The sequence below is a fragment of the Erythrolamprus reginae genome, chromosome 2 (genome assembly GCF_031021105.1).
Source record: "Erythrolamprus reginae isolate rEryReg1 chromosome 2, rEryReg1.hap1, whole genome shotgun sequence".
In the NCBI taxonomy this organism is placed as follows: domain Eukaryota; kingdom Metazoa; phylum Chordata; class Lepidosauria; order Squamata; family Dipsadidae; genus Erythrolamprus; species Erythrolamprus reginae.
Window position 1 is genome coordinate 24,810,503 of NC_091951.1, and position 15,631 is coordinate 24,826,133.

At 43.2% G+C, this 15,631-nt stretch overlaps 2 protein-coding genes across 2 annotated transcripts in view; both read right to left on the reverse strand.

Moving 5' to 3' along the window:
* The window catches only part of LOC139159982 (zinc finger protein ZFP2-like), a 29,344-nt gene extending 14,192 nt beyond the window's left edge, over window positions 1–15,152 (reverse strand). Inside the window, exon 1 of the mRNA XM_070737469.1 lies at window positions 15,090–15,152. The gene's annotated coding sequence lies outside the window, so the exon portion shown is untranslated. The remainder of the gene's footprint in view (window positions 1–15,089) is intronic.
* Window positions 4,606–15,154, reverse strand: LOC139159981 (zinc finger protein 850-like). The gene is made up of 2 exons (XM_070737465.1): window positions 15,090–15,154; window positions 4,606–8,816 (listed from the first exon to the last, which is right to left on the reverse strand). The coding sequence occupies exon 2, from the start codon at window positions 7,802–7,804 to the stop codon at window positions 6,023–6,025; it is 1,782 nt and encodes a 593-aa protein (XP_070593566.1). The 5' UTR covers window positions 7,805–8,816; window positions 15,090–15,154; the 3' UTR covers window positions 4,606–6,022.
* Window positions 15,155–15,631: the final 477 nt, after the last annotated feature.

Here is a 15,631-nt window from a genome sequence, read left to right on the forward strand (position 1 = left end):
TTTTACTGGCAGAGTCACTACCGGTCTGTTCTTTGCTGTTTCTAGGGTGGACCCGCAGACCACATCTAAGCACCTTGTGGGCTGGATTTGGCTCCTGGGTCTTGAGTTTGACACCTCTGCTTTCAAGGCATGTTTTGCAGTTGTGAGCAACCTGTCAACTGAAATCCTGAGGTCAGGGAGCTTCTCCCAGAGCTGCTCTCTGCGACACTCCAAGTTATAAACAGAAGGGAGATTTAAGGCAGAGCCAATTAGGAATCAAATAGAGGTGCCAATAATTACAGGAGAATATTAGCATATCGTCTGGCGGGACCCAGGGGAAGAGCCTTCTCTGTGGTGGCTCCGACCCTCTGGAATCAGCTCCCCCGAGACTAGGATTGCCCCCACCCTCCTTGCCTTTCGTAAACTTCTTAAAACCCACCTCTGTCATCAAGCGTGGGGGAACTGAAACATCTCCCCCTGCCTATGTAGTTTTTGTGCATGATATGACTGTATGTTTTTATATATTGGGGTTCCTTGTTTTTTAGACTTTTAAAATGTATTATTGTTATTTTACATTCTAACTATTAGATTTGTCATTATATATTGTTTTTATCACTGTTGTAAGCCGCCCCGAGTCTACGGAGAGGGGCGGCATACAAATCTAATAAATAATAATAATAATAATAATAATAATAATAATAATAGCAATAATAAGAGAAAACATGGAATAATTTAACAATGACAGACCGTAAATTAATATAAATGTGTATTATTATTAGAAACAAGTATATGTTCTATATTTTTTTTATTAATTTTTAACAAGTTTAATATACGCACAACATAAAACAGTGCATAGTGAAAAGTGCCCACCACCCCGACACACACATATACCGCACCACCAATCGGGGGTGTTTCTTATATAATCCACTTTGACCCAAGAGCAATATTTACAAGAAATAAGTATATGTTGGTTGAATGTAATAATTATGATTAATTCAACTTGTTTTATTTATATTAGAATGTATGACACCCAGGTACCACTCTGTTCACACATTGATATATTTGTAAAAAAATGAAATAAAAAACTTAGTGGGGGGGAGCAATTTGGAAGTAACAGTCAAAGGAATTGAAGGTGGGCTGGACTTAAATCTCTTGAGGGCGTGAAGGGGCTCATTACTTATGGAATGTTTCATCCCTGCTGTCACATAATTAATTCCAGGCACAATGGAAATGATGCTGCTTCGACAACACATTCATTCCACCCAAGGATGCATGCCCTGCCCTCTTTCCCCAAAATGAGGTTCAGTGATCTTCAAAAAAAATAAGGAAAAGGGGGCTGTGTGGTCTACTGGGGTGGGAGTCAAGTCTAAGAACTGCATGGAGCCTAAAACACGATTTGAGTATTTCCCACAAGATCATATGCTGCAACGTCCTACCAGTCAATGACTACTTCAGCTTCAACCGCAACAACACAAGAGCACGCAACAGATTCAAACTTAATATGAACCGCTCCAAACTTGACTGTAAAAAATATGATTTCAACAATCGAGTTATCAAAGCGTGGAACTCATTACCGGACTCAATTGTGTCAACCCCTAACCCCCAATATTTCTCCCTTAGACTCTCCACGATTGACCTCTTCAGGTTCGTAAGAGGCCAGTAAGGGGCGTACCTAAGTGCACTGGTGTGCCTTTCGTCCCCTGTCCAATTGTCTTTCCTTTCTCTCACTTATCATATACAGTGGTACCTCATCATACAAACTTAATTGGTTCCAGGAGGAGGTTCGTAAGGTGAAAAGTTCGTAAGATGAAACAATGTTTCCGATAGGAATCAATGTAAAAGCAAATAATGCGTGCAAATCCTTCAGGAAAATCCCAAACTTTAGAAGGGAGGCGAACAGAGGGCAGGGAGGAGCAGCTAAAGGGGGCGGGTGGAAGAAGCAAGGCTAGGCTAAAGGGTGAGTGGGAAGGAAGAAAGGCAAGGGGGGCGCCCCTCCCTTTTCTTTCTTCAAAAGACACCCTTTCAGTGCCTTTGCAAGCACGCTGTTCTCTGCAAAATCTTTCTTCCAAGCTGCCCCTCCCTTTTCTTTCTTCAAAAAAGGGGGAAAAAAGAAACCCCTTCATCCCAGCAGCAGCTGCTTGGGTTCGTAAGGTGAAAATAGTTCGGAAGAAGAGGCAAAAAAATCTTAAACACCGGGTTCATATCTTGAAAAGTTCGTTAGAAGAGGTGTCCGTAAGATGAGGTACCACTGTATATTTTCTTTCTTTCATATATCCTCTCCTCTAAGTTTACTTTACCCTTATATATATTACTACATGTCTATTTTTCTTCCTATGTATTTGGGTATTGGACAAATGAATAAATAAAAATAAAATAAATGAAAAGTGTGAGAAGGGAAAAGCCTTGTTGGCGGGGAGGAAGAAGCCAGTGGGGACCCTGGGGGAATGGGAAAGGACTTGGTCAATCAAAGGGTTGAGGTACAAGCGGCCTTTGGAATGCAAGTCTGGACCTAGGCTATGCCTCCAACCCTGAGATAGCCAGTGTTCAACTTAGTAACTCACACATTCATTGAAGAGCTTTATCCAGGAGAGATGGGGTGGGGGTGGTTAAGTAAAGCAATCTTGTTTAACAGCGATTGCAATCTAAAACCGTAATTGTGACGGCAGTATAAAACTGTAATTGATAGGCCCCATTACCCTTATATCTAGAGCAGCGGTCCCCAAACTACGGCCCGCGGGCCGGATGCGGCCCACTGAGGCCATTTACCTGGACCGCAGCAGCATACGAGATTTTACCATATATATACAGTGGTACCTCATCATACGAACTTAATTGGTTCCAGGAGGAGGTTCGTAAGGTGAAAAGTTCGTAAGATGAAACAATGTTTCCCATAGGAATCAATGTAAAAGCAAATAATGTGTGCAAATCCTTCAGGAAAATCCCAAACTTTAGAAGGGAGGCGAACAGAGGGCAGGGAGGAGCAGCTAAAGGGGGCGGGTGGAAGAAGCAAGGCTAGGCTAAAGGGTGAGTGGGAAGGAAGAAAGGCAAGGGGGGGCGCCCCTCCCTTTTCTTTCTTCAAAAGACACCCTTTCAGTCAAAAAATTTCCTCCCCCAAGCTGCCCCTCCCTCCTCCCTTTTCTTAAAAAGACACCCTTTCAGTTCCTTTGCAAGCACGTTGTTCTCTGCAAAATGTTTCCTACTCCAAGCAGCCCCTCCCTTTTCTTTCTTCAAAAAAGGGGGGGGAAAGAAACCCCTTCATCCCAGCAGCAGCTGCTTGGGTTCGTAAGGTGAAAATAGTTCGGAAGAAGAGGCAAAAAAATCTTAAACATCGGGTTCGTATCTTGAAAAGTTCGTTAGAAGAGGCGTTCGTAAGATGAGGTACCACTGTACTAAGCTCCCGAATCTCCCCTCCACTCTGCTGCTGAGCGTCTGGCGGCGGCAAGGGAGAGGAGGAAAGCCAGGGGGCGGGGAGGAAAGCACCCTATGGCAGAGCAGCAACAGTTCCTCTCCCTAAAGGTGAGAAATAAATTGGCCAATTGCAGGCCCGCTTTCCTCCCCGCCCCCTGGCTTTCCTCCTCCTCCTCCTCCTCCAGACGCTCAGCTGCAGACCGTCTTGGTCCCTCCAGTGCCGCTTTTTTTTTTCTTCAGGGATTTTGCACCGGTGAGGTTTGCGCACGTTTGGGCACTTTTGGCATTGAGGGGGGTCTGCTGCGGAAAGGGAGAGATAGAAAGAGGGAGAGATAGAAAGGGAGTGAGTGAGAGAGAATTAAAGCAAGAGAGGGAGAGAAAGAGTGGCAGAGTGCCGCTTTTTTGCTTCTTCGCCGCCCCGCGGGTAGCCTGGAAGCCCTGCAAGAGCGGCTGGAGGGGGCCGTAAGCAAGCCATCAGGATCGTGGGGAGGGGAGGTCTTCCCTGGCCAGGTAACAGTGAGGCCCTCCCGATGCTTGTCCGCCGCCCAGGTCCCGCGCTTGGAGCTGGGGGCGACGGGCCTAGCCTCGGCTTACTTGGCCCCGGCGCAGCTCAAGCGCGGGGCGGAGTAGGCGGCGGCGGTGGCTTCTTCAGGCCCACCCCCGAGCTGAGCTTCCTTTGGCTTCCTTCGAGGCAAAGCTACAAAGCTCACCTGCCGCCTTGAAGGAAGCCAAAGGAAGCTCAGCTCAACGAGGACCGGCTGTTGGTCCTTTGAAGCTGCCACCGCCCACTATGGAGATCCCTTCGCCCGAACGGAGGCGGCGGCGGGTTCAAGGGACCAACAGCCGGTCTTTCTTGGTGCTGTGTTGTTGCAGCCGCCTCCGCCTCCGGGCGAAGGGATCTCCTCAGTGGGCGGCCTCGGAGGCTGCAGCAATGCAGCCCCGAAAAGGACAGGCTGTTGGTCCCTTAAACCCGCCACCACCGCTGCCTCCGTTCGGGCGAAAGGATCTCCGCAGTGGGCGGCAGCAGCTTCAAGGGACCAACAGCCGGTCCTCGTTGAGCTGAGCTTCCTTTGGCTTCCTTCGAGGTGGCAGGTGAGCTTTGCAGCTTTGCCTCGAAGGAAGCCAAAGGAAGCTCAGCTCGGGGGCGGGCCTGAAGCAGCCGCCGCCTACTCTGCTCGGCGCTTCGGCCGCATCGGCCAGCTCTGGCAGGCGCAGGGCAGCAGGGCAAGCGGTGAAGGTAGCGCAGCCAAACGTGGGTCGAGCGGGAGGGCACTGAGCAGTAGCCGTGGGGCGGCGGTGGGGCGGTTGGCTGCAAGGCACCGGTGGCGGATGGATGTGTTGCAGGACGCCGTACATTGCTGGTGCTGCGCTGGGCATGGGGCTGGCACCTCCGTCCCAGCCCAGCCAGCGGGCCAGTGCCAGCCCCGTGCCCATCCCCAGCGCAGCGCCAGCAATGTACTGCGACCCGATGTCGGTGCCACCGTCTTGGAGCTCCTGCTTGCAGCCGACTACCCCGCGGCGTGTTGCAGGGCAGAAAAAAAAAGAAGAGAGGAAGGAAGAGAGAAGAAAAGGAGGGAGAGAGAGAGAGAAAGAAAGCAAGAGAGAGAGGGAGAGAAAACAGAAGTGAGAGGGGGAGGGAATGTGAGAAAGAAAAAGAGAAAAATGAGAAAATGATGGAGGGAAAGAATGAGGGAAACAAAACAAATGAGAAAGAAGGAAAAAAAGGGAGAGGGAAGAGAGAAGTGGAAAGGAGGGAGGGAGGGAAAGAAGGAGAAATGGAGGCAAAAGGAAGGAAGGAAAGGAAGAAGGAAGAAGAAATGGAGGGAACAAGGAAGGAAGGAAGAATGAAATGAATGGAGGGGCGGAGGAAGGAAGGACTTTTGGGGGGGGGGTACATTTTTTAAAATTTTTCTCTCAACATACATTCAAACAATACAATGTACCATCTAATTTTCCCTGAATAAAATGTCAGTAACTAATATCAATCATCAAAAAAGTTGCAAAAGTTTTTTTTCTAATGTTGTCATCCAGGTACATACTTTTCTTTTAATTAAATTCCCTCCTTAATGTTCCTTCAAAAAGTACAACACCAATTATATTTCTAACTTATTAACCATTATGCCAAAGTGCTTCCTTCTTTCTTTATATATTTTTCTATAAACATTTTTATACATTTTTCTATAAAACAAGAAAACCTTGTATAGCCAATCAGATGTTAACAAAAGAAAATTAAAAACAAAACATAAACATATATGAATTTCAGACTTCTCCCCCCCCCTTTAAATAGTACATTCCCATTTTGTTTTTTACGTTAAAATAAGGTATGTGCAGTGTGCATAGGGATTTGTTCATAGTTTTTTTTAATAGTCCGGCCCTCCAACAGTCTGAGGGACAGTGAACTGGCCCCCTGTGTAAAAAGTTTGGGGACCCCTGATCTAGAGGATGACTTTTATGTTGGCTGGGAAATTCTGGCACCCAAAAGCTGGAGGACACCAAGGTAGAAGATGGAAATTCCAATTATGGGAATTAATCAATAATCAATACAAAAAACACCACCGAAAAGCCTTTTTGAAGAATTCCACACTTCTGCAAAAGTAAATCTCCAGAAAGTTCTGTTTATCACAATAAAAAGTTGTTAGCCTTTATCAAGGTTGTGAGTCCTCTGGTGAGTCACCATGTTGGAATTATTACTGAACCTTTTCCCGCACTCTGGACACTCATACGGTTTCTCTCCAGTGTGAATCCTCTGGTGTGTCACAAGGCTTGAATTCTTACTGAAACTTTTCCCACAATCTGGACACTCATAGGGTTTGTCTCCTGTATGAATCCTCTGGTGTGTCACCAGGCTGGAAGTATGACTGAACCTTTTCCAACACAATAGACACTCATATGGTTTATCTCCTGTGTGAATACTCTGGTGTCTCACAAGGCTTGAATTCTGAGTGAAACATTTCCCACAATCTGAACACTCAAAGGGTTTGTGTCCTATATGAGTCCTCTGGTGTCTCACCAGGCTGGAAGTATGACTGAACTTTTTCCAACACTCTGGACACTCGTATGGTTTCTCTCCTGTGTGTGTCCTCTGGTGTGTCATTAGGCTAGAATTCTGACTGAACCTTTTGCCACAATCTGGACACTCATACAGTTTGTCCTCTGTATGAGTCCTCTGGTGAATCACCAGGTCGGAATTATTACTGAAACATTTCACACATTCTGAACATTCGTACGGTTTTTCCCCTGTGTGAATACTCTGGTGTCTTATCAGACTGGAAGTACGACTGAAACTTTTCCCACAATCTGGGCATTCATATGGTTTTTCCCCTGTGTGAATTCTCTGGTGTCTCATTAGACTGGCATTATGACTGAACCTTTTCCCACACTCTAGACACACATAGAGTTTCTCTCCTGTGTGAGTCCTCTGGTGTGTCACCAGATTTGAATTCTTTCTGAAACTTTTCCCACATTCTGGACATTCATACAGTTTCTCTCCTGTATGAGTTCTTTGGTGTTTCACAAGGCTGGAATTCAGACGGAAACTCTTCCCACACAATAGACACTCATATGGTTTCTCTCCAGTGTGAATCCTCTGGTGTGTCACAAGACTTGAATTCTTACTGAAACTTTTCCCACAATCGGAACACTCATAGGGTTTGTCTCCTGTATGAATCCTCTGGTGTGTTACCAGGCTGGAAGTATGACTGAACCTTTTCCCACACAATAGACACTCATACGGTTTCTCTCCTGTATGAGTCCTCTGGTGTCTCACAACGCTTGAATTCTGAGTGAAACGTTTCCCACAAGCTGAACACTCATAGGGTTTGTGTCCTATATGAGTCCTCTGGTGTCTCACCAGGCTGGAAGTATGACTGAACCTTTTCCAACACTCTGGACACTCATACGGTTTCTCTCCTGTATGAGTCCTCTGGTGTGTCAATAGGCTGGAATTCTGACTGAACCTTTTGCCACAATCTGGACACTCATATAGTTTGTCCTCTCTATGAGTCCTCTGGTGAGTCACCAGGTCGGAATGATTACTGAAACATTTCTCACATTCTGAACATTGATACGGTTTTTCTCCTGTGTGAATACTCTGGTGTCTTATCAGACTGGAAATATGGCTGAAACTTTTCCCACACTCAGGACATTCATATGGTTTCTCTCCGGTGTGAGTCCTCTGGTGCGTCACGAGGGTGGAATTCCGACTGAAACTTTCCTGACATTCCGAACACTTATACAATTTGTCCTCTGGGTGAGTTTTCTGGTGTGTCAGCAGGTCGGAATAATTACTGAAATATTTCTCACTTTCTGAACATTCATATGGTTCCTCTCCTGTGTGAAGACTCTGGTGTACCACCAGGTGAAAATTCTGACTGAAATTGTTGCCATGCTCAGGACATGCAAAGGGTTTCTCGTCCATGTGAGTTTTCTGATGTATTAGCAGGGATGGAATTGTGACTGAAAATTTATCCACAGTCAGGACATTCAAAGGGTTTTCCTCTGAGGGTGAGTCTTCAAGTGTCTCGTGAGGTGAAAATTTCTAATGAAATCTTTCCCTCAAAACATGGCACTTACAGTTTCTTCCTGGCGTGAGCCCTTGATGTTGCTACGTTTGCTAAAGTATTTACCATATTGAAAGCACTTGCAGGCCATCTCTCCTATACAGTGGTAGCTCGACATACGAGTTTAATTCATGCCAGACCCGAGCTCGTATGTCGATCAATTCGCATCTCGAACGAATGCCTTTAGACTTTGTTTTTCGCGCCGAGATAACTGGAAGCATGGAATTCTTGCGCCACCTAGTGGACGCTCGGCTCGTATCCCGAATTTGAGCTCAGGTGTCGAACAGAAATTTTGCTCGCGTCTTGGCTCGTAACTTGCAATACTCGCATGTGGAGCAGCTCGTATCTATAGGTACTACTGTATATATATCCTTCGATGAACTACGAGAGCTATTCAAACTAAACCATTTCTCACATTTACAGCATTGCTATGGCTTTTCTACAATGTGGAGCCTCTCGTGCATGCTCAGTTAGGATTTAAAATGTGTACCCAATAGGCAAAACAGGAGCTTTTCCAACACTGATATTCTTGAGGTCAAATATATGACATCTCACGTGGTCAGGCCTGCATCATTGTCAGGTCTCCAATAGACCCTTTTCTCCTTGTTGACTTCTAGAGATATCCCATTTTTGAATGAAATATAATCAACCTTGACCTTTCACGTAACATATATTCTTGAATTTCTCAGACTCTTGTTTTTTCTAGCTTGAAATCTCCTCTTAATTTTTCCTCTTTTGCCTCCCAACTGCTTGAAAAGGAGAATTTTGAAAATGGAAAATATTTTGATTTCCGGCGTGACTTTACTTCCTTTTCCAATATTGCTTGTTATTCTGAATTTTCCAGAGTGCTCTTATTGACATCTCGTTTGTCTGTTAGATTCAAAGAAAAATGTCATTTTAATTGTTCATAAAATGGTTAAACAAGATATGTTAAAAGTATATACACTGCTCAAAAAAATAAAGGGAACACTCAAATAACACATCCTAGATCTGAATGAATGAAATATTCTCATTGAATACTTTGTTCTGTACAAAGTTGAATGTGCTGACAGCACGTGAAATTGATTGTCAATCAGTGTTGCTTCCTAAGTGGACAGTTTGATTTCACAGAAGTTGATTTACTTGGAGTTATATTTTGTTGTTTAAGTGTTCCCTTTATTTCTTTGAGCAGTGTATTACAATAAATAAGCAAACATTCCAGAATAAAGAATAACCTCTTATATTAGTTATGAACCATTTGACACATTTGATTCTAAGTTCAAATATCCATTCAGTCTTGAAATTCTCTTTTTCACTTTAGTGATTCACAAATTCAATTCATCCTAATTCAAGTACAGTGATACCTCATCTTACAAACTTTTCGAGATACAAACCCGGATTTTTTTGCCTCTTCTTACAAACTATTTTCACCTTACAAACCCACCACCGCCATTGGGATGCCCTGCTTCCAGACTTCCGTTGCCAGCGAAGCACCTGTTTTTGCGCTGCTGGGATTCCCCTGAGGCTCCCCTCCGGACTTCCGCACTTTTGTGATGCTGCAGGGAAATCCCAACAGAGGAATCCCAGCAGCGCAAAAACGGGTGCTTTGCTGGCAACGGAAGTCCAGAGGTTGGGTTTCCCAGCGAGGGGAGCCTCAGTGAAATCACAGCATCACAAAAACACAGAGGTCCAGAGGAGGGGTTTCGAGGACTTTGGTGTTTTTGCGATACTGTAATTTCACTGATGCTCCCTTCGCTGGGAAACCCCACCTCCGGACTTCCGTTGCCAGCAAAGCATTTGTTTTTGTGATGCTGGGATTTCCCTGCTGTGATTCCCCTGCAGCATCGCAAAAACACAGAAGTCCAGAGGTGGGGTTTCCCATGGAGGGTAGCCTCAGGGAAATCCCAGCAGCACAAAAACGAGCGCTTCGGCTGGCAAAAGGGGTGAATTTTGGGCTTGCACACATTAATTGCTTTTCCATTGATTCCTATGGGAAACATTGTTTTGTCTCACAAACTTTTCACCTTAAGAACCTCGTTCCGGAACCAATTAAGTTTGTAAGACAAGGTATCACTGTACAGTGTTCCCTCGATTTTCGCGGGTTCGAACTTCGCGAATAGCCTATACCACGGTTTTTCAAAAAATATTAATTAAAAAATACTTCGCGGTTTTCCCCCTATACCCCGGTTTTTCCCGCCTGACGACGTCATACGTCATCGCCAAACTAATAATTTTTGCAAATAAATAACAAAAAAAATAATTATTGTTAATAAATAATTATGTTTATAAATATCAGGATCACTAAGTGTCTTATTCAACGGTGAGTACCAGTAATAATGGTGAGTAAATGGATGTTAAGAGAATGGGAAATGGTAATTTAGGGGTTTAAAGTGTTAAGGGATGGCTTGTGATACTGTCCATAGCCAAAAATGGTATATTTACTTCCACATCTCTACTTCGCGGAAATTCGACTTTCGCGGGTGGTCTTGGAACGCATCTCCCGTGGAAATTGAGGGAACACTGTACTACTCACTTACAATTGGAATAGGCATCTGTGTCAGAAAGCAGCATACTTATTAAGTATGATGTCATATGACAATGCCAACTTATATACCATGATTGTTGGCTTTACAGAAACAGAATGTGATTCAGAAAGTATTCAGACCCACTTTAGCTTTGTCAATTTTGTTATTCTGCAGTTGTTGAACTTCATTGTTGAACTTCAACACACACACACACACACCATAATCTACACAGAATACCCCATAATGATTAAGTGAAAACAGAAGTTTAGAAATGTCTATAAATTTAGTAAAAGCAAAAAACTGAAATACTGCATTGGCATAAATATTTAGATCCTTTGCAACAGCATTTGAAATTTAGCTCAGTTGCCTCCTATTTTGCTTGATTGTTGCTGATATGTTTTATAACCTGACTGGCATCTACAGATGGTAAATTAAATTGATTGGATATGATTTAGAAAGCCACACACCTCTCCATAGAAGGCCTCATAGCTGACAATGCATATTATAGCAGAACAATAGCCATTAGGTCAAAGGAACTGCCTGCAGAGTTCAGAGACAGGAATATTACAAGGCACAGATCTGGGGAAAGCTACAATAACATTTCTGCTGTACCAAAGGTTCCTAATGGCCCAGAGGCCTCCATAATGGTCAAATGGAAAAGTTTGGCACAACCAGGACTCTTCTAAGAGCAGGTCATCTGGTCAAACAATTGGGGTAGTAGGGCCTTAGTAAGAGAGGTGACCAAGAACCTGATGGTCACTCTGACTGAGCTTCAGAGATCCTGTGTGGAGGCGGGATAGAGTTCCAGAAGGACAATCGTCATTGCAGCCCTCTATTGTTCTGGGCTTTATGTCAAAGCGATTAGACCAGTGATGGCGAGCCTATGACCTATAAAGCCCTTCATTGCACCGGACCAGGATATCTGCGGGACCGCCTTCTGCCGCACAAATCCTCAATGAAAACCAAACATGATTACTATATTATAATTCAAATTCTCGCTGCAGCGAGAATTCTCTACGCCCAACATTGGAAACAGGAACAAACACCCACTATTTTAAACCTCCTAATTAAAATCATGGACTACGCAGAGATGTTTAAACTGACCACGGAACTACAAAATCGAGATGATACGGTCTTTTACCAAGTCTGGGACAAATGGTATGAATGGCTAAGGGGAAAAAAAATTGCTCAAATAATCCAAAAAGGAAATAACCCAACAAAATAATTTATTATTGAATGATAAATCTTTAAAAGACACCCTAATCAATACAAGGTATAAGATACAACCCATATGTAACACTGGAAGGATTTATACTCATAACCCTAAACCAACCAATAGAAGTTTTCAACTACGCTAAGAAAGGGAATAATGTACCAACGATAAATGCGGATTCAATGTCGTATGAAAATGATATACCGGCCTTTCGCTGGTTCCCTCCTACCTTTCTTCTATCTTACTTTGCTTTTTTTCACTCTTACCATACCGTTTCATTCTTTTCTTCTTTTTCTCATGCTTCCTTCACCTTCACCTTTCTTTTCCCCCCCCATTCTTCCCTCCCCTTTCCCCCTCCTTTCTAATCTACCTTTCTTCTCCTGAACCAAAACTGAACCAAAAAACAAGAAAGTACGACTAGTGACTACATAAGATTCATTCAGAGATGAATATAATTGATTAATCTATTAAGAATCAAGCCTACGTATGTAATGAGAAAGCTTTAAACTACTAAACTAAACGTACTTTTATTATGTATTTACTATTCACCATTATAGAAATTGTACTCCTTCATTACCTCGTTTGTACTGTTATCGTTTTTCTATTTTGTTTTGATTAACGTTCCCTTTCTTTCATCTTTTTAAAAATGTATATTTAATAAAGAATATTTTTAAAAAAGGAAAAAAGAAAACCTATTCCACAGCACTGAGGACCTCACACCGGACAGAAGGTTCACTTTTCAACATGACAAAGACATAGCCAAGACAACATAGGAGTGACTTAGCCCTGAGTTGCTCTGTCACCTTGAGAAGGTCGGCATAGAAATCTAATAAATAAATAGATAAATAAATAAACGTTGTGAACATCCTAGAGGGGCCCAGCCAAAGCTCTGACTTGAGCTCTATTGAATAACTCTGGAGGCATAGTTCCCTCTAAGCTGAGCAGTGAGCAATCGCTCACTTAAAAATCATCATCAACTCAGAGTTTTCCAAACCTGCCCAGAAGCCGAGAGGGAAAGAGTGAGAGGGAAGGAGGGAGAGAGGAAGAGAGAGAAACAGATAGAAAAAAGAGAGGAAGGAAAAGAGAAAGAAAAAGAATGGGAGTAAGGAAGAGAGAAAGAAAATCAAAATCTAGTTTGAAACTAGCTCAACTATTTAAGTGGCATTTTGATATTGATAGAGTTGCCCTTTATGAGCTCACTGTTATAGACACACAATACAGTATTTTATTTTGAAATTCTCTGAGGCAAAACAGGGTGGGTTTTTTATTTATTTGTTTGTTTGTTTGTTTATTTATTTATTTATTGTTTCTGTGCCGCCCAGTCCCGAAGGGACTGCCGCTCAGACACTATACTTCCCCCCCCCCCCAAAAAAAAATTAGAGGGAACACTGTCTGGGGGCATCTAAAACGACTCTTCTTCCATGGTCACCATCCAAATTCACTGAGCTTGAGAGGACTTACAAGGAAGACAAAATTAGTGGACCAGGTGAATGCTGTCAATGTGGTTTACTTGGACTTCAGTAAGGCTTTTGACAAAGTAGACCATAACCTACTACTAAATAAAGTAGAAAAATGTGGGATGGACAACAACACCTCCAGTTGGATTCAAAACTGGCTAACTAACAGCACTCAACGTGTAGTGCTCAATGGAACTATATCTACCCCAAGGCTCTGTTTTAGGCCCAGTAGTCTTCAACATCTTCATCAATGACTTGGATGATGGGATAGATGGGGAACTTATCAAATTTGCAAATGACACCAAACGGGCAGGAACAGTCAACACCCAAAAAGATAGATGCAAAATACAGAAGGAACTTGACAAACTTGAACAATGGGCACTATCCAACAAAACAAAATTCAATGGTGAAAAAAGTAAGGTTCTACATTTAGGCAAGAAAAACAAAATGTAGATGTGCAGTATATGTGGTACATTGCTCAACAGTAGTAACTGTGAGAGGGATCTTGGAGTCCCTAGTGGGCAACCATTTAAATATGAGCCAGGAGTGTACAGAAGCTGCCAAAAAAGCCAACATAGTTTTAGGCTGCATTAATAGAAGGATAGAATCAAGATCACATGAAGTGTTAATACCACTTTATAAGGCCTTAGTAAAGCCAAACCTGGAGTACTGCATTCAGTTTTGGTCGCCACGATCAAAAAAATATATTGATTCTAGAAAAAGTGCAAAGAAGAGCACACAAAGATGATTAGGGGACTGGAGGCTAAAACATATGAAGAATGGTTGCAGGAACTAGTAATGGCTAGTTTAATGAAAAGAAGGACCAGGGGAGACATGATAGCAGTGTTCCAATATCTCAGGGGTTGCCACAAAGAAGAATGAGTCAACCTGTTCTCCAAAGCACCTGAGGGTAGAACAAGAAGCAATGGGGGGAAACTAAAGAAGGAGAGAAGTAAGTTAGAACTAAGGAGCATTTTCCTGACAGTCAGAAGGGTTTGATCAGTGGAACAGCTTGCCTTCAGAAATTGTGAATGCCCCAACACTAGAAGTTTTTAAGCAGATATTGGATAACCGTCTGTCTGAAGTAGTGTAGGGTTTCCTGCCTAAGCAAGGGGGTTGGACTCCAAGATTCCTTCCAACTCTGTTGTTGTTATAATTATTATTAACTATTATTATTATTTTTATTAAGAATGGCAGAAAATCCCCCCAATCCAGATGTGCAAAGCTTATTGCCTCATACAAAGCTGCTCCAAAAAATTACTGAATGAAGGACCTGAATATTTATGCCAATGTGATATTTCAGGTCTTTTTAAAAAATAAATTTACAGACATTTCTAAAATTCTGTTTTTATTAGGAATGTAGTTAAATGAGAAAAAAAATGAATTTCAACAGGTGTAAAATCAGGCTGCAGCATAAAAAATTGGCAGAAGGGAAAGGGGTTTGAATACTGTCTGGATGCACTGAATATTCGTTCCTATTAACACAGAAATACCCTCCTAAAATTTATTTATGTGAACAATTATGTGTGTTTCAGTCTGCAAAACGACTCAGAAGTGCATTCGCTCAAATGTTTTCATCTATTTTTTTAAAAGATGGTGTCACTAACAGATGAAATGGTGAACAAATCCGATGAAAATCTCCCTTTTGCCCATGAAACTCCTGCTTGCCAGGAAAACAACGTGTCAAAAAACCCCCACAAGGGTTCAAGCGTTACGTGAAGGTTGAGGGCGGTGGGTGGCTAAGAAGCATGAAAAATATGTCAAGATTTCTTTAAATCTCCCAAATTTTGCCAGCAGAAAATCACAGGCAGCAACTTTACATCATGTAGCAAAAGGATAAAAACATTTTGGGGGAGAAAGAATGGGCAGTAGCAGCAGCCCCCATGTTTCATTCTTGTCCCTTCGCTCCTTCCAGGCCGTAGAGGAAACCAAAAGGCCCGGCTTCTCCTCCGACCTGCCCTCCACTCACCTCCCAGGAGCCGCCTCGACCCTTCAAACCGCACAAGAAGGCCGATGCCATCCTCCTCCCGTGGTTGAACCGGAAGACAAACTTCCTCCTCCTCCTCTCTAGCAATCAATTTGTTGCAGCTCGGCCTCCTTTCTATACCTTCCGGTGTAACTAGCGATGCTCCCTCATTCTCGGCTTTCTAGGCGCGGAGTGTTGCTTCTTTGTAGGGCGCCATCTAACGACATAAGGTTGAAAATCACCCTCGAACTACCTTGAAGCGTTTGCAAGATACTGTCATGGATACCGTCCTTTCTTCGGTGCCATTAAGTCGTATTCCACTCCCTCCGGGCACAGGAATAGCTTTGATCCATGACTATCTTATACTTTTTCTTTCAAGTCTCCCAAAAAGACACACACATTTTTCCTCTTGCTCGAACGACGAAACCAAAGGAAAGCGTCCTCAGAAGGGAATGTCCCCTACAATTTCCTCTGGTTTCCGGTTAAAAATGCCCAAAGGGGACCAATGTTCGCTTAATGACAAGGTTCACTTTACGCCCATGGTG

Excerpts from the sequence above, each read along its gene's own strand:
- LOC139159981 (XM_070737465.1), bottom strand. The coding sequence starts at position 7,804 with ATGGACGAGAAACCCTTTGCATGTCCTGAGCATGGCAACAATTTCAGT.